Source organism: Molothrus ater, chromosome 7, assembly GCF_012460135.2.
Source record: "Molothrus ater isolate BHLD 08-10-18 breed brown headed cowbird chromosome 7, BPBGC_Mater_1.1, whole genome shotgun sequence".
NCBI classification, from domain to species: Eukaryota; Metazoa; Chordata; class Aves; order Passeriformes; family Icteridae; genus Molothrus; species Molothrus ater.
The window spans coordinates 10,188,522-10,212,764 of NC_050484.2; the positions used below are offsets into that span (position 1 = coordinate 10,188,522).

Sequence of the window (24,243 nt, forward strand, 5' to 3'; positions counted from 1 at the left end):
CAGTGACACTAGCTGAAACCTGTGGAATTGCATTATCCATGCCAATTGAAGATCTGTTCCACCTTCTGAGTTTGTAGGGTGACAGTTGTACTTAGCAAAGAAGAATGGGCAAATGTGTCACTTGCATGAACACCACCAAGCAAATAAACAAAATACTGAGAGCTGCAATTCTCTCCCAAATTCAAACCAGTCATTTGCATTTGAAAGGAGGGTTTCCTAACTAGGTACATCAAGAGAAGTCCCTGATTTCTAGGGCAGGTTCTATGTAAAAGAAAAATTATATTTTAGAGACATGTGGAGGTAATTTCCAAAACCTTACATTCATGAAATCAGATGTTGCTCTGAAACACCTGGTACAGATATCCCTCATGGCACATTATCCTGATCTCATACCCCTGTTTTTATGTCCAGGTTTGCTACTTCCTTTTGACAGACCCTAGGAACCTAAGCATAACTAAACAATACTCAAGAACTCTCTGTGTGTATATATATACACACACACACATCCCTACTCCATGTACATTACCACCACTGTCCTACATCAATGCTTCAGGGAAAAGAAGCAGTGCTTGTGCAACCTGTAATCACGCAAGTGGGCACAACGGGAACTGAGCAGAGTTTGCTTCCCCTGCACACTTCCCAACTGTTCACATTTTAGTCTCATGTCACCCACTGAAGTACAGTACAATTATGCTTGTCAGTTTTAACCTTCCCACTTCAGAAGCAGTTGTGTTTCCAGGCATTGGACACGACACTTGATCCTTACAAACAAGCTCCACTTGAGGCACCTACTTGGCAGTATCGGCTCCGCTGGTTATGAGGGTGTTGATCAAAAGCTCGTGTCCGTATCTTGCAGCCACGTGCAGAGGGGTGTTACCATCCTTATCTACACAGTCGATTTCCCCTCCTGCAGAAGAGATTTTCATACAGATTAACACTGAAAAAGTCAGCATGAACCAGGGACCACAAGTGCTGTTTGTCTCAGCACCATGAGCAGCCCCGAGCTGTTCTCTTAGCCACAGAGACACTGAGTTTCCCAGAGCAAGGACCAGCACACAGCAAGCTGTCAGCCATGGTCTGGCAGCAGCACTTGCACCTCCCTCTCCACCTGCAGTGGTGGGGAAGAGTGGTGGGAATGGGATGATGTACAAGGGTCAGGTACATGATTTGGATTTGCTGCCTATCTAAAGGTACAAATGGGTGCCCTGAAATAAACTACAAAATAATCTGCTGAAACTGCACCCTCATTTGTAAAGGCATTGCCACACAGCCTTATCTGTACAACAGTGTAAATTAGAGTTCACTCCAGAGGCCATCAGGAACACACTGCAAACAAATGTGCTGGGTGCTTTTTGTGTGTCTTACCAGAGCACAACCAAACAGTGCTTATGTAGAACTTTTCCTTTTGCAATTTAAACCTGGCATCTTGTGTTTTATTCACATAAGGAGGAAAAATGGATTATTTCTTTAGATAGATTACAGACAAGTCCCTGTTTTCTTTTTGGACCAAGAACTGTAACTTTTTCAGTCTCTCCTTGCCAGTCAGGTTTACTGCACTCCAACTATTCTCTCTTTCCCCCAGTCCTCTCCAGCTGGCCTGCATCCTTGTGGAAGCAAAAGCCAAAACCAGTACTACAGCTAACATCTCCCAATGCTGAGCTAAGCAAACAGGATTACTTCATGCCTGCTGGCTACACTCCTATCTGTGCACTCCCGGACATTGCACAGCACCATGGACATCCATTATCCATTTCTTTAAGCACCACAACACTGCTGACTTGTGGTCAACAACTTTCTGATCCTCTACAAGCCCCAGATCCCTTCTGGAGGGACTGCCACCCACCTGGCTGTTGACATTCTGAACTTGTCCAGCTGATACTCCTGCCTCTGTGGGTGATTTTTCTTTTGCTAAACTTGCATTACAACCTCTGTCTCCAGTTCTACAGGATCATTTTTCATTCTGACTCCACCTTCTGCCAAACTAAGTCTCTCCCAACTACATTTTTTTTCTCCAAATGTTAAAAGCACATTTTCTATTCCATTATCCAAGCATCTAATGAAAATACTGAATAGTTCCAGACTCAGAAGGGAAACTGAAAACTCCCTCACTACACCTTCCATTTCAACAACAATTCATTTATTACTAATCTCTGAGTCTAGTTTTACAATCAATTATGCACTAGCACTGTAGTATTTTAATACTCTGCTGGTTTGCTGTGAGAATGCTTCCTGAAAGCATGTAAAAAGTCTTGCTAACATCAGGACATGGTAATATTTACTACATGTCTGCTACTCACAGGGCTTAATTGCAACAGGAAGAGCTCTAGTAAAGCACTAGACAACATGCCCTGAGAAGCTGTGGATTCCCCATTCCTGGAAGTGTTCAAGGACAGGCTGGATGAGGCTCTGAGAAATCTGATCTAGTACAAGGCATGCCCTCCCCATGGCAGACAGGCTACAACTAGATGATATTTAAGGTTCCTTCCAACCTTTCTAATTTCTAATTTTTAATGGTGAATGAAGGTCAGTGAAATGCTTGAACAGGTTCCCTGGGGTAGAGCATCCACCAGAGGAGGTCCACAAACAGAACTGCACATGGAAAAGTCAGAAAACTGTGCTGTGTTTACAAAGCCTATTAAACTGCTGTAGAAGAGAACTGTGATGTTCCAGCTTCTTTTACTCTTGAGAAATCTATGCAAGATATTGCCCACTTTGGCTGACCTATGTAACATTCCCCAGCATTTCTTTTTCCTCATTTTTAAATAAAGGTATCACACTTGCAGTTTTCCAATTTTAAGGTAATCCATTCTTCATCTACAAGCTGCTAGAGACAGCAACCAGAAATTGAGACACAGTTAGCCAGCTCATTAAGTACTGCAGAATGAAACTCTATTGCTTTAAATCATTGACATTTCATCTTCCCCAAGATCCCATGGCAATGAGGCATAAAGTCACTTGCAATGAGATCTGTGTACAACACTAAAATTAGAGGGGCAGAAAACCAAGAAAGAAAAAAGTGAAACCCAAGTAAGTGGAAAAAGAGTAGAGAGGCATGAAGGGCACATGAAGAACTGCCAGTCCTCTCACACACAAATCCAACAGTGAGCAAACAATGGCTCTAAGCCTGAGCCTATTAGACTAAACAACTAAAAACTGCAGTAAAGCACAGTTTCTTGCATTTTGCCCCAACCCCCTTTTATTATTACTTCTTTTTTAATCCCAGGAGAGAGATAACAATTTGCATGATGACCTGAAAGAAGCATGATCTACTGGAGACCTCCATTTTAAAAGACAATCTTGTTTAAATGTGTCATTACATTTAAAGCACAATTGTTCAACCATCTCCAATATTTCACACTTCAGTTCCAAGATGGGATTTTGGAAAACAAAAAAAAAAACAAGCAATGAACAAAGCCCAGATCATCCTGTCTCAGGGAGTAGCCCAAACTGGGAAGCTTAAGTAAAGAATCAGTAATAGCAACCTCTGTCATTCAGAAACAGACCTCTGCCAGATCTCCAACAAGAATAATTGCTATATTCTATAGTATTCTTGGACAAAAAAAGTTGCCTGAAAAATGACAGATAATCAGGAATCCTGGCTATGCCAGAACAAACAAGGCAGTACTGCTCCTCCCTGCTGAGTACATATGCAACACTTCATGGAGACAGTGGCAAGGGATGGTGAGAAAAGCACAGCTGCTGAGTGCAGAGTAGAAAAAATGGTTTGAGCTCTAAGAACACCAGGGCTCCCAAAGGAGGACAACGAGAAAATTGTACATCCTTCTCAGCAGAAAAAAGGCCTGAATACACCTCTGAACTCTTGCTTTCAGGTTAAGAATCTCAGTAGATCATCTGGCCCACTGTCAGCTGGAAGATTATGGAATTTTGTTACCAACCAAAATCTGAGGTTGTGATGACATGATGGAATGAGGGCTGTCAGTTCAGCTCAAAGGCAGAAGTTCATGGAGCTGCCCTCTGGGCCAGAAGAACTGAAAACTGCAACAGTGGACACGCCTGATCTCTGGGAGAGCCAGCCACTCCAGGGGCTCCCAGAAACTCACCGTTCTGGATGAGGGTCTGCGAGCGCGTGAACCTCCCATGGACAGCTGTCATGTGCAGGGGGCTCTTCCCATCCTTACTCTGCCAGGAATGAAACACAGCACTGCTTAGCATGTGAAGGCTTATGAAAGCAAAGATACAGTGAGTACAGAGCAATGTTTTGGGTTTTACAGAAAGAAACAGAGCAATGAGAAAATAAATGGGAGTGGTACCAGCCTCCACTCACATCACTTCATGTTTATTGGCATGGGGTTTCACCTTCACTGGCAAGCACAATCCCTAACTTCTTCTTAATAATTCTGAGTTTAAACAGTGCATTGACTATTCGCTGATCTTAAGGGACTTGCCAGAGGTGTTAAATGCTGGAAGTTAAATGCCAGTTTCATAGATGGGAAACTGAAATTCAAAAATTTTTAACAAAGTAGTCAAAATCTTGTATGAATTCAGAAGACCTCAAGTTTTCTAATAGTTATACCAGTACCCTCTGTTGGATAACAGCAAGTTCCTTTCAGCTTCATCACCTTCATCAAGATTGTTCCTTCAAGAATATTCAGATATCCTAAGCAGCATCAGAGTTTGTAAGCTGGGGGTCTAAAGTAGGTAACAAGCAACCCTGGAAAGGGAACTTTTTGGAGTCAGGTTTAATTAAATCTATATTATATGGGGAAGAAAAACACTAAAAAGGAATAGTTCTTTGACTTAGCACCATTCCCTGAGATAACATTTTGACAGAGCTCTTGGGACTATATTTTAGTACTTTTTCATGTCTTCATGAAAGTGGTTGGCCTGGAGTTTAGAGCTCTTATTTCATTTATCAAGGCACTGCAAGCTCCCCTGCTGGCATGTAATCTCACCCAAACAGTTTCATGATCAACATTCTCAGCATCACTCCAATTCCATCAAGGACTTAGAGCCATGCTGTAGCTGTTGTTACAATTTCCTCCTGAGACATGCAAAATAGGCTAAAGTAAAACTGTAAAGCTGGTATTCAAGTTTTACCTGAATATTAACATCTGCCCCATTATTCACTAGTAGTTCAAGACACAGTGCTCCATGAGTGGAGGCAGCAGCAAAATGCAAGGGGGTGAATCCATTGTTATTAGGCTGATTTACATTAGCACCATAGTCAATCAGCTCATTAACAACAGAGTCCTGACCATTGTAACAGGCAATGTGAAGTGCAGTATTTCCATAGATGTTCATCTCATCAATCTGAAATGAGACAAGGAGACATAGTTAAAATTACAGACATCGGCTTAGCATTTACGTAATGTGTCACACACTGCAAATGGAAATAGCTGGAGGCCTGAACTGTCATAGGGCATAGTTCTCACCAGCACATTTCATCAACAAGTTATACTCCCAGGCAGCTTCCCTTGGAAAGCTTTACCTTTCCTATTATTAACTTTTTATCCTACTGACAATTTCTAAAACCAGTGTGAAGCTTAAAGCTGATAGCAGGACTATGTAATGACTATATTGATGACAAAATTCCTAACAAGCTGGAAAGATTTTCAATGTAAGTGGAAAAGCAGGATGAATAAAAAGCTCACAATCTTTATATTAAAAAAGATTACAACAGTGACTGTTGAGTTTTTGTGAACAGAAGCAGGCATAACAGCTGTTTACAGTTTTATTTTGGATAGGGAGTGAGGGTATCTGAGTGAAAGCGCACAGATATTTACACTTCAATAACAAACCACTTTCAGTAGCTCAGTATTATAAAGATGTAATTAAGATTACATTACTTCTTGATGACCAACTTAGTATTCAATGGCTTTTCTGTAAAACAGGACAAGACAGATTGCACAAAAGACTCGGGAATGGCATGAACAGTCTTCCATGAAACACAGGCATCTCTAAGATCATATCCCCAGTGGTGGAGAATGTGGAACTTAAAGGGACTTATTAGCATAGCACTGTTAATAACAGGAAACAGCTATTCCCCTTCACAGCCAACAGCCTGTGAACATGAGCTTTTGATAATTTTCTGGCAGGTCAAGTCAGCTGAAAATACCATGGCAAAAGCAATGTCTTTATTGTGATTAACTGTCTGATCAGGCTCCTCTGGTCATCTCACCACTGCTTTGAGGAATTGGCAATAACAAGAAGTCTGTGCCCTGAAGAAAAAAGTTATTTTCCAGAGTGAAAACAATCTATCCGCTACGGAGGAAATAAAGGTCTGTAAACTGAAACAGCCTGAGCTGCTGTTTAGTAAAGTACTCAGCGTGTACATTGAGAACAACCATTCATTGTATCAAAGGAAATGCTGACCCAAGGAAAATTTCAATACTCCATCTTCTTCTGCAGGAACAGGATACATCTCCTGATTCCTTCAGCAAGGTGGCCTGCAATTTACTGTCCATATCAGACTTTCTTTAATACAGAATGTGTCCTGACTCTTGAACCAATAAACCACATGAAGCATGAGGTGGTCCGGAAAATGGGACCCCTTTTCTTTAAAAGTCCCTGTCTTTAGCAGCATCCATAAGAAAGACAAAAATACCATCTCTAAATAGAAATAAAGTGCACATTACCACATACCTCCACCCCCAGGTTAAGGAGTTGTTTCACAATGTTAATCTGTCCATTGGATGCAGCTGCATGAAGTGGGGTGTAACCCTTCTTGTCTTTACAAGTCACTTCTGCACCATGATTAATCAGTAAGGCAACAACTTCCAGGTGACCTTCAAAAGAGAAAATAGAGTAATCAATGAGGAGGCCATCCCACAGCATCACTTCTCCCAGATTACTGCTTTCTTGCTAACACACTGCCCTTTCACTGCTGTTTCAAAGTGCTCCCACAGCTTTACAAAGGAAGAAAAAGCATTTTCATAAATGTTTCTAATCCTAGCTCTAGGCCATCTGCAGAAATCCATGCATTCACCTTCTCCAAATGTGTCAAATTTCTCTTTACTGAATTGATTTTCCAGTTGCCAAAAGAACAAAACCACACCTCTTTTCCATTTATTTCTCTCAAGCCAACAGAGTGTGTTTTATTCTCCCTCTTACAGAGCATAGTGATACAGTGAGCACAGGAGCATGGCAATGCAAGTCTCCCAAAACAGCATCCTACTGATGTCACCTGCAAACACAACTGCTAAAACTTCTTGGGTTTTGTTAGAGATAAAAAATAACCTTAATAAATTATAAAATTAAGAGGAACAGTCTTACTGCTTCACACTGAGACAGAACTGTCTGTCTTAGAATTAAACATTTATTATGTCAAACACCATAGAAAGTTGTGCTCCATCTGGGTTGCACAGCACTTTCATGACAAGGGCAGCTCTGTCATGTGCAGGACCTAGGAAACCATATGTACAAAGTCTATAGATAATTAGTGTCCAAAAATAATTAAATATTCCAGAAACTCTGTGAGGGTTTACAGCTCTCATCTCATTATCTAACTTCTGTCTAAAATGCACTACAGACTCCATTGCTAATTTAGGCCTTAGATGTTATTTAGATACTTTTAAAAGTGCATAATGAATTTCTGAAAACATTTAAATGGAAAAGAGGAGTGGAATTGCACAGCACAATGTAAGAGCCTTTCAAATCTAGAGCGAAGTTCAAAGCTCATTAGCTCAAAAGCCACATCACAGTTGTTGGCAAGAGCCTTTCCATCTGTGTCTGTGTATATCAAAAAAACATACAATATGCTTTTCTCACAGTTGGAAATCTCCTATTATCTCATTCCTAAAAGTGGCAGGATTAAAATAAAGATTTCTGACATGTCAAATAAAGAGTTCCTGGCTGAGGGTGCGCAGCTCCCTACCAATTGTAACCTGAAATATACAGCTTGGCCAACAAAAGCTCTTGAACAAGCATGACCACTATCACAGGCAATCTTGTATTTTTGAATTATAATGTCCCACTGTAAGAAATTTTCCTTTAACCTGAAAGGAATAATAAGGCAAACTGCTTGAATTAAGCAGTATTTGGTAACACCACTTATTTTTTGAGGAGATATTCAGTTGCTCTTGTCCACTCTGGAATAAAAGGACAATATTCTCCTATCAGGAAGAAAGTGCCTATTGTGCATTTCCTAAGAATATCATTACCTAGCTGCTTATACACTGCAATAATCAACAAAAATTTTAGTCACAGTTATCTGCATTTCATTGAAAGTATCTTTTAGCAAAAACTGAAACAAATATAACCTGGATTTTTTTCTAGCACAAATATAGTTCAGGTATGACTTAGAGTCAGGATAAGAAGACCAAAACGAAAAAGCAACACAAAAACCCGACAATTAACTGTCTTAAAAAGGAAATCACAGCCAGGATCTCCCTAGCTGCAAACCCATAAATGGACAGTGTTTATTTAGATCAGCTGAACCCTTCCCTCTTCAGGGTAATTACAACACTCTCTTTCCATGGCCAGGTCTCTTCCTGTCCATTTTAAGACATGCTTGAATAGGAAATGAAAAAGAAGGAGCAGCAGCCCAAGCCTTACCCATGTACGCTGCCCAGTGAAGAGCTCTTCTGTCCTTTTTGTCAAAAGCATTGATGTTTGCCCCCTTGGCTAAGAGCAAGTTCACCATCTAGAAGTAACAACAGAAGGTAAACCAACCCTCCAGATCACACACTCGAAGGTTTATATCAAACCAATCTTGCAATAAAGCTGGGATCACAAAATGCTGCATTTGAATGATCCTTTTGATATTCTCTATCAAAAATATTCAGATTATGAGAGTTAGACAGAGACATTACTGTCTCTTTCCTACAGTCCAGTGCTTTAAAGGACAAACACCGTCACCATTTTACAGGACCTACCATTCCTCTTTCTTCTTTTAATTACAGTACAACTCATCAACTTTCATTGACAGAAGCTTACTGTTCCAGTCTAAGAGTTTTTATTCCCTACCTAAATCTTCAGGTGTGGAATGGGAAAAAGAGGATCCTTAAACACAGATCTAAAGACTATCAAAACCTAGGAGGCAAAAACCTAAGGGATTTATTTACGTAAGCTTTTTCATATAGTTAAATAACAATACTAGGAAGGTTTGCTTGTATAAGTAGGGAAAAACAGAAGCACATTTTATAGAAGGCCAATTAGAAAAGGAAAGTGACTGGATCTCACACAGCTGCATGTTTCTTCAGCATGAAACAAATCCACCAGTTTTCCCTTCTTTCCATTCTGCCACTCTTATTTTCACAGGCACTCCAGCTCCAAAGATGCCAGGAGACCCCGGAGCTGCTGGAAGCAGCGGCACAGCTGGCTCTCCAGGAGTGCACGCACACCTCACTCATACCCTGGCTCTACACAGCCACTGCTGTGTTCCTGCAGGTAGGAAACCCCTCCCGCAGTTTGGGAAGCAGCCAAGTGACATCAACCCTGGGGCTCAGTCTAGACCCAGCCACAGTGGGTCTAGACTAGTACTAGACTAGAGTCTTGTGGGGAAATAGAATTTAAGAAAATAAAGATAGTGCAGAAGGTAATCTCACCCCTGAGGAGTTGCAGCTGTACTAATTACCAAAGATTAGGAACAGGCCTGCCCTTAACAGGCCACAGTTGTGTCCCATAAGGATGAGTGCTATAAAAGAATGGGTTAGCTGGTTGAGAAGCAAGCTGGAGTTTGTTGGCTGTGCTGTGAAGGAGAAGTCAGTGATGTGAGGAGCTGCCCATGAGAAATCACCAAGGAGATATGGAACTTTTGCAGTAAGATAACAACAGAGTCCAGACTGCGCCTAGCACAAGAGTACAGAATGAGGCAGGAGCTTGGCTGGCGGCGCTCACCTCGATGTGGCCGTTGAGCGCGGCGTGGTGCAGCGCCGTGCGCCCGCCGCGGTCCGACACGTTGACGCTGCTCAGCAGGGGGATCAGGATCTCGGCACACTTCACGGCCTTGTTGGCAGCTGCCACGTGCAGCGGGGTCTGCCAGTTCTTGTCCCGGGCATTGACGTCGGCCGAGTGCTTGATGAGCACCTGCACGGCTTCCTGCAAGGGCAGCACAGCCACAGCCCTCAGCTCCAGCAAACGCACGGCGCTGCCTCGACAGCTCCGGCACGCGGCTGCCGTGTCACACAGGGCACGTGGGCCAGCAGGGAACAACAGCCATCCCAACCACCTCCCAGGCTTCTGCAATGGCATTGTCCATTCAAATGGCTCAGCACACATCACTGCTGTCACTAGGAGCAGTAAAAAGGCCTCACAGTCAAAACTTGCCAGGTGGATTTGAGCATGTCCTATGCAGAGAGCCCATCCTGTTTGGTTGATTAACCATCAGTACCTCATAGCTGTGCTTCCAGTGAAGAAATGAACTCACTTGAGCCATTCCTGCCATCAGTGATGGGCCCAGCCTTGGCCAGCAGCTGGACACTCCTGGAGCTGCCTGGCACTGGCTCTGTCAGACACGAAGAAGCTTCCAGCAGCCTCTCACAGACAACACTCCCACTACCACAACCTTGCCACACAAACCCAACCCATATTGCTACAGAGACTATTCACAAAATGAAAAGTACGTCAAAATAACAGCAAAGTGCTGCACATTTTATTTATAAACAGGAAAAACGAGAAAATAAAGAAGAACGTGTGAAAACAAAACTTTAGCTTTGCAAAAACATGAGAATGCTGGTGTCCCCAGCTCAGCATTAGCATTCCTTTCCTCCCCAAGGCCTAAGCATAGGCCAAGGGTCTTGACTGCAATATCCATTCTGTCAGCCTGAGACCAAACAACATGTTTTAAGGTTAATTTTGTTGGTTAAAAGTAAATATTTCCCAGTGAGAAAATGTACTGTTCTCTCTTGAGAGCCCCTCTTGCTGGAAAATTCACAATCACTTCATTTCTGCTTCTACTCCTGCATCTGCCATTAAACAAGTCAGATAAAAACCACAAATTTTTCTCAAAATTGCATTTCTTCTTCCTCTTTCCCCCCCACAAACAAACAAAATACAGAGGAACTAGTGGGAGACAGTAGCATTCAAGCAGCCTTGTCTGATAAATACAACTCACATCTGGTATGTGGGAGAGCCCCAGTCCTACATAGTACCTTATTCTTTTTCCGCAAACTGCAAAGTTTTCTGTTAAGCCCAGCCAAAATTTTATTAATGAATAACAAACACATACAGTATGTTTACATAGTACTTTTATATCTAGAATGGCCCAGGAGAGTGCCTGCAGTCTGTATCAACACTACACATATACTGGGAGCTTTATGTCTTTGTCCTCAAATGATCTCAGCAGTTTCCTTTTCTACAGCCATCTCACAAACTCTCCTCTAACATATTTGTTCAGTGAGTGACACTGCATCTCTTACAGCGCCAATAATGATATATGACTGTTGATGTCTCAACAGGATTTTGTTTTTTAAATTACAGGCGTACTATTTTAAGAGTCACTTCAATGTAATTCACCGGAGACCTACGCAGCTGGGACATGAAGTCAGCAGGAAATTTCATGCGCTCTTAGTGAAAGAAAAAAAAAGTTAAAGGAGAATTTTTAGAAGTAAATAATAAGGACTGAATATCCGAAGTTAAAAATACTTAGATTTTAAAAGAAAAACATTTACACATTTTTGTTTACATCTGCAGTCTGATGCTCTTTCAGATTTGGGATCGGAAGTTAAAATCCTTATGGAAAAGTTTTAATTCTATTGTTTTTAGAGCATGAGCCTTTACCCTTTTATTATAGTTTCTCCATATGTATGCAGTGCCAGCCATGGTGTAAGCCTCTGCAGTCAGTGTCTCCAGCTATCCCAAGTGATCACAGTGAAATCTCTAAACTTTTTTAAACTGTTTAGGGCTGAAAGCTGATATATCCATTAACAATCCTACACAGACACCCTAAGGGTTGCTGATTTGTAAATAAAGATAAATCCCTAAAGCCCCTGAAAATCATCAAGACATAAGCAAAGAAGAGTCCATTCTTTTAATCAACATATAAAAGGATTCGAGGAGATAAGTTCTGAATCCTCTGAAATCTTCACAGTAAAAGACTGATAATAAAATTTGCTGGTGATCATTCTAAAAACAGCTGTGCTCACAAGAACTTCCAAAACTACACCAAGTCCTACTGGTCAGCTTCTGGACCACCAGCTCATCTTCTATCAATGGGAACTCTGAATTCACCTACTGCTATGTATTACTATCACCATCAAAGCTGCACATTTGTTCACTTGTGTAAGAAGGTAAAAAGCAGCACTGAAAGAGCCTCAAAAATAATAAATCCTGTTTCCAAATTGTTACCAAAAGTAGCAATTATAGTATAAATAATGAAGAAAAAAATGCCAGGAGAAGAGAAAGCTGAATGTGTTTATGAAATATACCATGAAAAGGGATGAAAGGCTGATGCCTTCCTCTGCTGCCTCACTAATGCCCCTGGGTACTCACTGAGAGGTACCAGAACTGCCAGCACACTTTCTCATTGTGCTTCAGCTGACAAAGAGTTAAAGATGAGACACAAAGCCACAGAAAGACATACATTTTCTGCTAGGACTGTGGCTGATGATAAAAATCATGTACTCTGACACATCCAAAACCAGAAACCAAGCACGCTGCAATCCCGCATCAGCAAGACTGTGGCTGTTTTTTAAGGTTTAAGTCTGATCTTTGTTTTCCAACATGGCTTTTTGTATTGTGCCTCATTACAGCATTCACAGTCTATCAGATATTCCTTTCAGAGGGTTGCAGGGGATGCCAGCAGCTGGGAAGCTCAGCCAGCAGCCAAACAATGCCCGAGTTCAGAAGCAAGCCCAGGATTCCTGCCTCCAGGCTTGGCAAGCGCTGGATTGTTACAGAGGTGATTCGAGTCCATCAGGCTCTGGAAGACAGCCACCCTCTGTCTGTTTCACAACCCCTCCCCTCATCCCCAGCAGCCAACTCAGTCTGCAGTTGGGCTCACTGGTAATGAAGTATTGGGAGGGTGAAAGTAGACAGGGAGGTCCACAAAGAAAAGCCAAGAATAATGGTGCAGTTGGAAACAGAGTAATGCCCAAGCTGCACTCCCAGTAGTTATTGCTGCTCCTTTTTAAGATAGCAATGGAAGAGGTACAACATGATCCCAGAATATTTCTATTTGTCAAGTAGAAGAAATATGGGCAAACCCTCCCTTCCTGCATGAATCAAATGCATTAACAGAAAACCTAGCGGATGCCTTGAAATGTAATTAACCAAAACAAATTATGTGGTAATGCATGTTGGATCACATTCACATTCACATCCACATCCACTCCCTTCTGGCATACACACAGCATGCACACACCCACAGGGATCCATTCCTCTTTTTTACCACCTGAAGACAGAGTGGGCACTGTAGACCACTGCGGACTCTATCCCATGGGAGTCCTGCTCACTGCTCCCTGTGACTTGCTATGGTAATGTAAAGCAAGGTGGGAATCAAGCACATGAAGGCTCAAGGGCAGCTACAGGTAACATGTAAACACTGACCTCCAGCTGCAATGCCCTGCATGCAGGCAATGCCTTCCCTCTTTGCATGCCCACGCCACCTAGCACAGCTCTCCAGGGCTTGCCCTTCCCCCAGCACGTTGGTTATGTGCAAAAGCAGGGTAATCAAATCTTACTCACTTCACTTCTGGAAGCAACTGCTCGATGGAGAGGAGTCAGCCACATGTTGTCCTTGGCATTGACACGAGCGCCTGCAAACACACAGCAGAGGTTACATGCATGCCTTGGGTGTGCACTGAGAGCCCTGCCCAGCTGCTTCCCAGTAACCAGAGCTGAGTACTTGGTACTCTCAGTGCTCCCCAGGACTCTCCTGGCACCATGCTCACCTTGAAAATGCATTAACAGATGTCAGATGGATGAAGTGGGATTCAGAAAGAAAGGAACCAGCTAGATAGGACTATTATTAGGAATTGCTTTGTTTACAGGACACAAAAGAAGCAAGATTTGCTGGAAGGAATGAATAAACCTATGTCTGCATGTACACATATGTCTATGTAAATGCATTATTTTAGATCAACTGATACAGCTAGGGGGGAGAAAAGCACCCTTTACTCAAAGCACTTTGCTGTCTGCAGACATGAAAGGAACTAGCTTGAGCAACCACTTCTTGTTTCCAGCTCCATCAGGCACACCACCAAAAAATAACCACTTCCCTGCTTCACAAATCCTGCTGGGATCAAGAAAACAGGACCAGGAAATGACCAGGTTGGAGACAGAACTGGGCACTTAATACATCAGGTTCTGTGGGTGTTACTGGGCAAACAACAGAAGAGCAGGGATGAAGAACACAACTCCTCTGCCTCCTGTGCAGTCCAGTGCTAACAGGTGTTCTGACAAGGGCAGCTGGGCAAGAGGATGGATTTGGGCTGGCTTGCCAGAAAAAAGGATAAAGGAAGAATATTTGACAACCACAGTGGTCCTGGCTGACTGCAAACCCCCATTTTTTTTTTAAGGTATCCTGTACATTTGTGTTATTAAAAAGATTTATTTGCAAGAAATACTAAAGCTATTCACTGATGTGATACCTCAGGAAGGACATTTAGTGATAAGGACTAGAGAAACTAATTTTTAAAAGGGCTTAACCTGAAAATATTGTACCTCACAGGTCTGCAGGTAGCAGCATTAGTTTGAGAAGGGTAGCACATGCAGAAAAAAAATGTAGAGAAGCACAGCCTGGGTGAGCCTCTGAACTTCATGAACAAAGGGATGCTTAAGCTTCATTTTGCACCATAACTTTAGTGCATTCAAAAGGCTGTAATTAATAAATCCCACTCTCTGAATCACCAGTACTTTCTGAGAGCTGATTCTCAGGAATATTAAGATGCTTGCCTGTGAATCACAGTGGTTATTGGGAATCATTCTAGATAATCACAGAAGAAACAAGTTCTTGCATATTTCCACAAGTCAGGATGCAGTTTTTTGGCTGCAAGAAAAACAATTCCACTTTCATAGCTACTGCAACAATTAGAGGCAATCCTTCAAACTCACCTCAGAACCTGGTAACTGGTGGTACAACCTGCCCTCTGGAAAAACACCCTTTGGAAAAGATACAGTTTCAAAGAGTTCTCTAATTAATCTGTCTAAGGAAGGAAGCTTTTGCCTTCTTTTTGCTTTGTGAGAAGACCATTACAGTTGACACATTAGCATCCTGCCCTTTGCCTGCACTGTGAGAGGCTCTAGAGATCAATAAAGCAATGACTTTCTTCACCATCAGGAAGCTGACAGGACTTCAAGGCACCTTCCATTATCCTGGTTTGGCCTGGTAGGGGTCTTGGAGATGGAAACTGCTTACCTGAATTCCTAGTGATTGACAGCAATCTCTAAACTTTTTGGGTTTAGAAATTGTTTCTGTATTTGCCTAGGGTTTTTTTGCCTTATGTTCTTAACTAAGGTTTCTTTTATCTCTACCCATTCCCTAACTCCTAAAAGCAAAGGGCTACAAATAAGAAAGTCTAATATGTAGAGCAGCAAAGTATGACCAACATTATTCCTCAGTATTTAACAACTCCAGCAACATGGGTGAGTACAAAGATGATGAGAAAACCTAGAGAATATCTCCATCAGTAGCTATTCATGCCCTTCACTGATCACTTACCCTTTGAAAAACTGAAATAGTTACCAAGAAAGCAACTGAAGAAAACAGTAAAAGGAAAACAAGACCAGTGTAAATAAAATAATGCACAGCACACTATCAGCCTTTTCTTTCTCAGATGTCTTCCATTCCTTTACCTCTTTGTGCCTCTTCATGTGAAAACAGTGAAATTGCTCTTAGGTGTCTAATGCAGTGCATCAGTTGAATATGTTTGTGATTTCTGTTTTCCAGGAGCTACACAATTCACCTGTTGCCTGTTACAGAACATGCTCTTGTGCATTTACTGAGATGCACATCTTCTGAAGAGATGTTTCAAACCATTTCCTCTTGTACTGCCACTTCCTTCACCAAAATTCAGCTTCTAGGTTCCCAGCACTTCTTCACAGGCAATGGTTAAAACAGTGAAAAAACTTCACCAGCACTGATGCACTCATTTGGGGACAGAAAATATCTGTCATTTTAAGGATGATCAAGCAGAGGCAGTGGGAGAGCAATGCTCATGTTTTCAAAGGTGTCCTCTACATTCCAGAAACTTGGGGGCCCATCCTGTGACAGCCCTTTGAAAGAAGAGTAACACAGAAATCCAGTTTTAAAGACTAAGTGCTCTAGAACATACTATCCCATTTAAAATGGGCTGTGTACAAACCCCAGAAACTTAAATTCTCAAGACCATCCCACAACACATCCTCCAAGTCAACCAGAAATTCAGTGTCCCCTCTCTTCACTGTGGACCAAGTACCTTAACCCCGTCTCAGTGCACTTCCTACAATACTCCATGAATTAATCCGTGTGTCTATAAGGATAAAGAGGGCTGAAAACCACTCAAATTGGTGTAAATAGTGTCATTCATGGCACAATCTTCCTTGAAAATAGAAGTTGCTTTAAAGATTTCACTTAAAATCCTTTCAGATAGCCACAGCACACACCCATCCTATAAAATATCCACTTTAAAAAAGAAGCTCTTCAGAGTAAAGCCTTTTCTCAGCCTCACTTTCTCCAACATGCTCTTCCTGAGCCTGACAGAAAGGCTTAGCTGCAGGAATTTGCTTTGTGAGGCTGAAGTAAAGAACATCACATATAATGGTACAGATAAAATCAACAGAGAGGAAACTTTCTGTATTCTACTTTTCTTTAATATGGCTGTTTTGTAATCTTTGCCATTTTTCACACTCAAATTTTTCTGCCAAAAGAGGAAATAAATCTGAAACTGCCTCTGTTCTTTTGAGATCTGAAATAAACAACTCATTGCTGGCTTTCAGGAATAAAGTTAACATCTCTTTATCATAACTAAAGTACACTTTTCCATCCAGCACATCTGCCAAATCCACATCTCTAGATTCCACAGTCTAAATCTCCAATATTAGGGATAGTCAATGGAGGAAGAAAACTGTACTCTTTAACCTATTAATGTCATTATTTACTTGCACCTTTCCAATTTCTCCTGTAAGACACAGCAACAGGCCCACCAAAATGTAAGGACAGCTTCCTGCCAAGAAGCCCAGAGCCTTCTGAAAGAGTAAAGCAAGGTAACATTGCCAAGATGGCAAGTGCCTTGGTGGGGAACAAGGGGTAAGGGCCTGAGCTCAAACACAATGCCCTCAGGAACCAGCTCAAGTGGGAATGCAGCTTGTATTTGCCCAGACAATTGTTCCTGCACGTCCATGACTGTGGCACCATACAGAGATTCCTTCTGGGAGATGGTTACCTTGCTGCTCCTCCTTTCTGACAGAAGGAGGTGAAGAAGTACTCAAAGCTCCCTGCTTTCATGTAGCCTGAAAAAACAAAACCCCTCAGCACCCTTCCCCAGCCTGAACCATCTGGTTATGGATCAGACCTTGGGGCTGGTGTAAACCCCTCTGGCTTTGACATTTAATGGGCCATGGTGACTCACACCAGCTGAGGGATCTGGCACTCTCCCTCCTGAACCAGGTCCAAATAGAGTCCATTCCAGTGGCCACCTAGAAAGCCATTCCTAGTCTGTCTCCAACCACCTGGGCAGAAATTTCATTCATTAGACACTACATTTATTTGTGCCACCACCAGTTTATGAACCACAAATGTCAGAAGGTGTTTATTTAATTTAATTTCTCTCCTGAACACTGTAAAAATTGAAAAGTGTTGATACTGCTCCTAGCTTCTGCTCATGCTGAGAATATTGCTTGACACCAACAGCAAGTGTTTGTGTGCTTTCTCTCTGTGAAACCACCATTGCATTTTAAGTCAGACAACAAAGTTTTTCTGCTTACGTAACTGAATGTTATGTTCAGATTAATATTTTATGATACAATTTCACTACTACTACCATTTGCTGACTGAAGAGGTGAAGCAAAGGAAGATGCTGCACTTGTCATTGCAGCCTGGTTCATGGAGAGATCACAGTCACAAAGAGGTGTTTGTAACAAGTCATAAACCTGCTCTTCAATTCTCAGAAACCTCCAAACCTGCTCTTGGATACAAGCACTCATGCTCATCATGAGAAATGATTCTTCAGATATTAAAGAACAATGAATAAGTAGAATATACAACACAAAATTAATTTTGACTCATGCTGAGCTAGTGGGGAAAAGATCCACACAGTTCCTGCAGACTGAACCCAAGCACAGTCCCACTGACACAAAGCTGAATTTTTAAAAGCCCACGTTATAAGTTTTTCACACTCACTTGCATATATAAAAACTCCCCAAGGTGCACCACCTACATTTTATGTTGTTGATCAGACAAACCCTATAAGCCATGGATGACATTTTGGCAGTGAGGTGCTAGAACTAAGTATCCCAGAAGAACTCTAGAAAGCCTTCTTCCCTCATCAGGAACATTCACTGGGACATTTTTGGGTGCTGTTTGGGAAAAAATGGGCAAAACTGTTTCACATTTCTCTTTATGAGGATACTGCCTGTGCTGATGCTTGCAAAACTTGAAAAAACACATTGTTCCTGCAATCTCCTTACACCACAATGGAACAGCAGTATGTGACAAACAGCACACACTGCAAGAACACATGCACAGATTAAATTTATTAAATCCTTCCTCCCAAGAAAGAAAATCATGCTTGCATTTAGCACATTGAAAACCCACCCAAGCATAACCTGTCAGCAGAGAACTGCTCTTTTCAACCATTCTGCTGCTGTCAGGGGTAGAGCAGGAAGAGCTGATGTATAGCCAGCTAGTTACCCTCACTAAGCAATTAAGCAACCCAGAATTCCCCGAAAATGAACAGAGGAAACACAGCTACAGCAAAGTGAGTTCTCATTTTCTGCCTTCTCCAGATCTGGCTAGACTGGTGAGCCAAAGAAATAGAATTGTGTGCTCTGCATGTGCCCATCAACAGCCTGGTCTAACTTGGAAATTCAGTGCTTTGAGCAGGAGGCTGGATAGGTCATCTCTAGAAATACCTTCTGGAATTAATCTAGGATTCAAGGCTGGAAATTAGAAGGTGCCTTGTAATCAAAAGGCTGAGAATTCTGAAATAACTTTAAAAAATATATGGAATTCATTTGAAGGAACTGTCTAAAAAATTGTGAAACCAACTGTGTACCGAAGTTGCTTGGAAGGGGTTAGAAGTTTGTACCATAAGGTTCCTTTCAGTCCCACATTCTTAAATCCTCATAATCCTCATTACTCTTACAGTTCTCCAGCTTAGAAAAACACTGCTTTGAAATCTGCCAGCACATCCAGGAGCTTGCCATGAATTATGCTCCCTTTTTGAGAGATGACTGCTTTATGCTTTGTTCTGACATATTTTGATCGTCTTTTCTGTCACTACAACAGTTGGGAAACTTTTCTTTTATTTCTTTTGTTTAGATACTTCCTACTATACAGTTTCTAACATCCAAATAAACTTCCTGATTCTTAGAAACATGTTTCTAATGTAAATAGCACTTACAATTCATTTAAGCTGATTAATAATTTTTTTGCTCTTATTCCATAATTTTTGCTTAACAGGAATTCTTGTACTCCAGGATATGAAGCCATATTTCAAATATGTACTTCAGCAAGTTTCTGAATCACAAATACTGTCAGTTTGAAGGCTTTAAAAGTTGTTAAAAGTTACTTTGTTTATTAATTCTGCTCAGTCACAGGGTGCTTTTCATGATTTTATCACCAAATTTAAATATACTTTCTAAGCTTGCAAGAAATGCAACAAGCTCTGTGAAACTCAAAAATAAACAATGCCCAAAACTCCCTCATATATGCTTTGCTGTAGCTTTAAAATGAGCTGATTTACCAGTTAACAGCAGTGAGGGACTGTACCTTACCTGACAAAATGAGGAGCTCAATGATGTCTGCATCCCCCAGGAATGATGCAACGTGAAGGGGCGTTCTTTTCTCAGCATCCTACAAAACCACAGTTATAAAACATGGTCACTAAGTGCAGCCATTGGTGTAAAAGAGCAAAGGATTTCTATATATTTCTTTTTCTGGGTGCATTTTTGTTTGCAATTAGAAATGCAATCTCAGCCAGGAAAAGAACAAAATTCAAGAACTCAACAACTCAACTCCCCATAATCGTCTATTTTTTATCACTCATTTCCACCAGACCTTGCAGAGATATTGCCTTTACTCTGATATTCTGTTACAGGTAGATGAAATCAAAGCTAAAATGAGCAAAAGACAGCATCTTTAGGTCTCTTTCAAAAACATTTTCCACTCTTCGGTATCACAGCAACATAATCCAGATGCTTCTGGATATCAGACTTTGTATTGCAGTTTGCATCAACAGTACAAAACCAGAGGCTTCAAAAGGATAACTCAGGAGAATTATTTGGAACCACACACAAGGTCAAGATACAAACTCTTCTTGGTCTACAAAGGTTCTTGTAGACCATAGCCTGGGTATGTACAGCAGCCCAAGATGGGCATGTACATCTTGACTGACCTTTAAACATAAATAAAGTGTACCAGACAAATCTGTCTTTAAACGTAGAAGAATTGCTAAGATACATACATATATATACACACACACACATATATACTTCTGAAGTTACATATATATATATAACTTCTGAAGTTACATATATATATATACTTCTGAAGTTACATATATATATATATATATATATATATATATATAACTTCTGAAATACATGCAGGGTTCTTTTGATTTTTGTAATTTTCCAAATTAAGGAGTCCATTTCACAGGGTTTTTTTATTATCATTTCAAGGGGTATAAATACAGTGTTTACAAAACCCCTTTGTTTTATTGCTTTATTCAGCTGATTCCAGAACAGAGGCCTTGAAAAGAAACTGCTAAATATTACAATATGGGCAACAACATGCTAATACTGCTCATTGTGCTGTTTCCAGTCCTAAATGTTATTTCATTTTGGTTTCTGAACCACAGAAATAAGTTCTAAGAGACCTTAGCAATCCAACTTATTGCAATCTACTAGCATTAAATATTTTAAACTGGCAACAAATTCAACACTTCCTGCAAACAGTATCAACAGAGAAATCCTACCAATATTTACATCCTGTCCCTGAAAAAGATCTCTGAGCCTGTCATGAAAAATATCACTTTCAACATGCCCAAGCGATCATCTACCATGAGCTGTTTTGGAATATCTTCAAAGCATGCTATAAATGTGGACAAATCTGAGTAGCAGAAACATTTGCCATGGGAATGCTGAAAATTGTTTTCTGGCACTGAGAAGCCCAGAGCCACTGATCACCAGAACAGTTTATGCTTAATTTTTGTTTGTATGGTTTTTTTAAGCATACATCATGTACATAATCCTCAAATTGTGCTGCATTGGGTTTTGATCTTAGGTATTGGGCATGCACATGAAACACCCAGAAGACTGGTTACATAAAACCCTGACTGTCACAGGTCAGAGGGGAAGGAAGATCTCTCACAGGCTTTCACTTTCTCACATGGTAGGCAAAGCAAAGGAATATAAGCAGTGTCCATGCAGCAGTGCTCCCTCAGGAACCAGTACCACAAGCTACTCTCATATGCTTCATTCCTAACACCATAGAACAGCTTCTACAGGCTACATAAATGTATGTGAGATCTTCCATGGCTTTGATATTCCCTGTCCTAAGGCTACCCATGGCAAAAAATACACTGACTGATCAAACATATATACAACAATAGAACCAGTTTTATTTTTTTCTTAGTTTGTTGTTACTAATGCATGAAGCTCTCTTTAGTACAACACAGTACTTGAAATAGCCATTGTACCTGTCAGTGCAACACAGCCAACTTTGGCAAGGGCAGAGCACTTGCAAGTTGAATGGTAATGATACAAGGCCAAGCAATTTTCTGTACCATGAAACCAAGGCTCTGTTGATTATAAGCAATTTTCTGTATTAAACTGTAAAACTGATGCAAATTTGATATTCTGAGGGAGGAAAGGAAATGAAACAGAAAATTTTACTCTTCTGTAACAGGAACAACTAACTATTACAGAAGAGCTTTCTAAGCTTTCAGTTTTTAAAATCAATACAAAGCCCTATCATATTGAGTGTGAAGCCGGTTTTCAGAGAAAGATGGGTTACTCACGAAACTGAATTCAAGCTTCATTTCTACAAGAGGAAAAAAACCCTGAAATTTATCCATTTATCACAACCAGGCACAAATCAGCATTGACTTGCACACAGGCAACATTTTCAGGAGTTTGGCAGGGAGAAACCCACACACGACACCTGCAGCCAAGCAGGCAGTGAACAACTCACTGGAGAACATCCCTGAGCTCCTGTTCAGGCTGTGCACAGTGAACAACTCACCAGAGGAACATCCCTGAGCTCCTGTTCAGGCTGTGCACAGTGAACAACTCACTGGAGAACATCCCTGAGCTCCTGTTCAGGCTGTGCACAGTGAACAACTCACTGGAGAACATCCCTGAGCTCCTGTTCAGGCTGTGCACAGTGAACAACTCACCAGAGGAACATCCCTGAGCTCCTGTTCAGACTATGCAGAGCACTGGTACCCCAACAGAGGAACTGAGGCTTCTGTCTGTCTGTCCCACCACAGCCATGGGTCCCCCTCAGAGCCCTGGTCCCTCACAGCCACAGCTCCTCACTCTCTGGCTCAGCACCCAGCACCCCAACACTCATCCAGCTCCAGCTCCTCGTCCTGTGCTGCTGGGAACAGGAGCACAAAAGTGAATCCATAATGATCTAAACACTGGAGGCTACACACAGAGAGAGGGATAAAAAATGTCCTTTCAAGGAAAGGCTTGGCAGAACCCCAAACCTCAACATACATTATCAAGGCAAGGAAAATAAGTGAGGGGAAGAGATGATAACAGGATTACAAAAAGCATTAAGAGAAATAATCAGACCTGCTTCGAGTGCAGTTCTCAGAAGAACAAAAGGTCAGCAATAGACAGTAGCTAAGCTATAAACAATGGCTAGAAAATCATGCTGATATGAGATAAACTCTCTTTCCAGTACCTGAAGAGAGCTGGAGAGGGACTTTTCACAAGGGAGTGTAGTGATAGGATAAGGGGAAATGGCTTCAAGCTGAAAGAGGGCAGGTGTAGATAGATACTGAGAATAAATTCTTTACTGTGCAGGTGCTGAGGGACTGACACAGCCTGTCCAGAGAAGCTGTGGATGCCCTGTCCCTGGAAGTGTTCAGGGCCAGGGCCAGGCTGGATGGAGCTTGGAGCAACCTGGTCTGGTGGAAGGTGAAAGGTGTCCCTCATTGCAGGAGTTTGGAATGAGATGATCTTTAATGTCACTTTGAACCCAGAGCATTCTATGCTTCTATGAAAACTGCATTAGTAGCCTATATTAGCTCACAGAAAAGATGATGCTGCAGGTTAACATCACCTGTACACCTTTTTTTTTTCTTTTTTTTTTTTATAATACAGATAAAAGAAACTAAGAATCTAACAGCCAGGCAATCAGGAGCAGAAGGCCTCAGCAAGAAAAACACTCAACACATGCTTAAACTGTTCAAGTGATTACAGTGGCACAGATAAGGCCCTCACAGGCTTAAAGTTAGACTAGTCCTTAAGTGCTCTATTGGATCAGAGCCTGGGGTCCATGAAGATTAGCAGAACAGTGAGCTGAATGAATCATATCAGCACATGTAAAATTATCAGGCACATTAAGGAAAGGCACATACATTTTCTCCTACATTCAGCCTACATGTCAAAGGAGATAATGGATCTGAATTTTGTTATCAACTGCAACTGCTCAGATCAGGTGATGCTTAGGACAGAGTTATTTACTATTAAAATGTAAATGCAACTGCTGCAGAAAATAAATGTATGTAACCTTTCTTTGTTACCAAACTGACTGAGCAGCTAACAGCAATAGCTGGAGTTTAATCCACCACAGAAACAGAGTTACTGAAGCCTTTGGATTCCCATCACCTTCAAAATGTGCCTGGGTGGCAGAATAAAGCATATGAATGAATATAACTTCCACTGATCAAGTCTAAGCAAAATAATGGCAGAAACAAACCTCCTGCTCATTCACTCCATTTACAGTTGTTACATCTGAGTATACCTCATTTAAATAGCACAGCCATTAAAAAATTTTCAGAAACAAGTTAACTTCAGAAAATTAAATATTGGGAACTGCTAGGAACTACTGAAGAGGCTAAAAGCTTATGAGCACCTATTTCTTGGGCTGTTTACAACTGTTTGGAGCCAAAAGCTGATGTTGTACCAAGAAAATCTCTGCTGCTTCAAGTATTTCCTCCTCCTCATACATTCTTTTATTAAAGCTTGTAA

The 24,243-nt window shown here is 41.3% G+C and overlaps 1 protein-coding gene across 13 annotated transcripts in view; it reads right to left on the bottom strand.

Moving 5' to 3' along the window:
- The window catches only part of ANKRD44 (ankyrin repeat domain 44), a 132,011-nt gene that overhangs the window by 41,554 nt on the left and 66,214 nt on the right, over positions 1–24,243 (bottom strand). For all 13 annotated transcript variants that reach the window (XM_036387334.1, XM_036387329.1, XM_054515327.1 and 10 more), the window contains exons 3-10: positions 19,813–19,891; positions 13,585–13,655; positions 9,799–9,999; positions 8,515–8,602; positions 6,604–6,746; positions 5,059–5,271; positions 4,062–4,140; positions 793–907 (exon numbers count right to left, since the gene is read on the bottom strand). In XM_036387334.1, the coding sequence (XP_036243227.1) occupies positions 793–907; positions 4,062–4,140; positions 5,059–5,271; positions 6,604–6,746; positions 8,515–8,602; positions 9,799–9,999; positions 13,585–13,655; positions 19,813–19,891 (989 nt within the window). The remainder of the gene's footprint in view (positions 1–792; positions 908–4,061; positions 4,141–5,058; positions 5,272–6,603; positions 6,747–8,514; positions 8,603–9,798; positions 10,000–13,584; positions 13,656–19,812; positions 19,892–24,243) is intronic.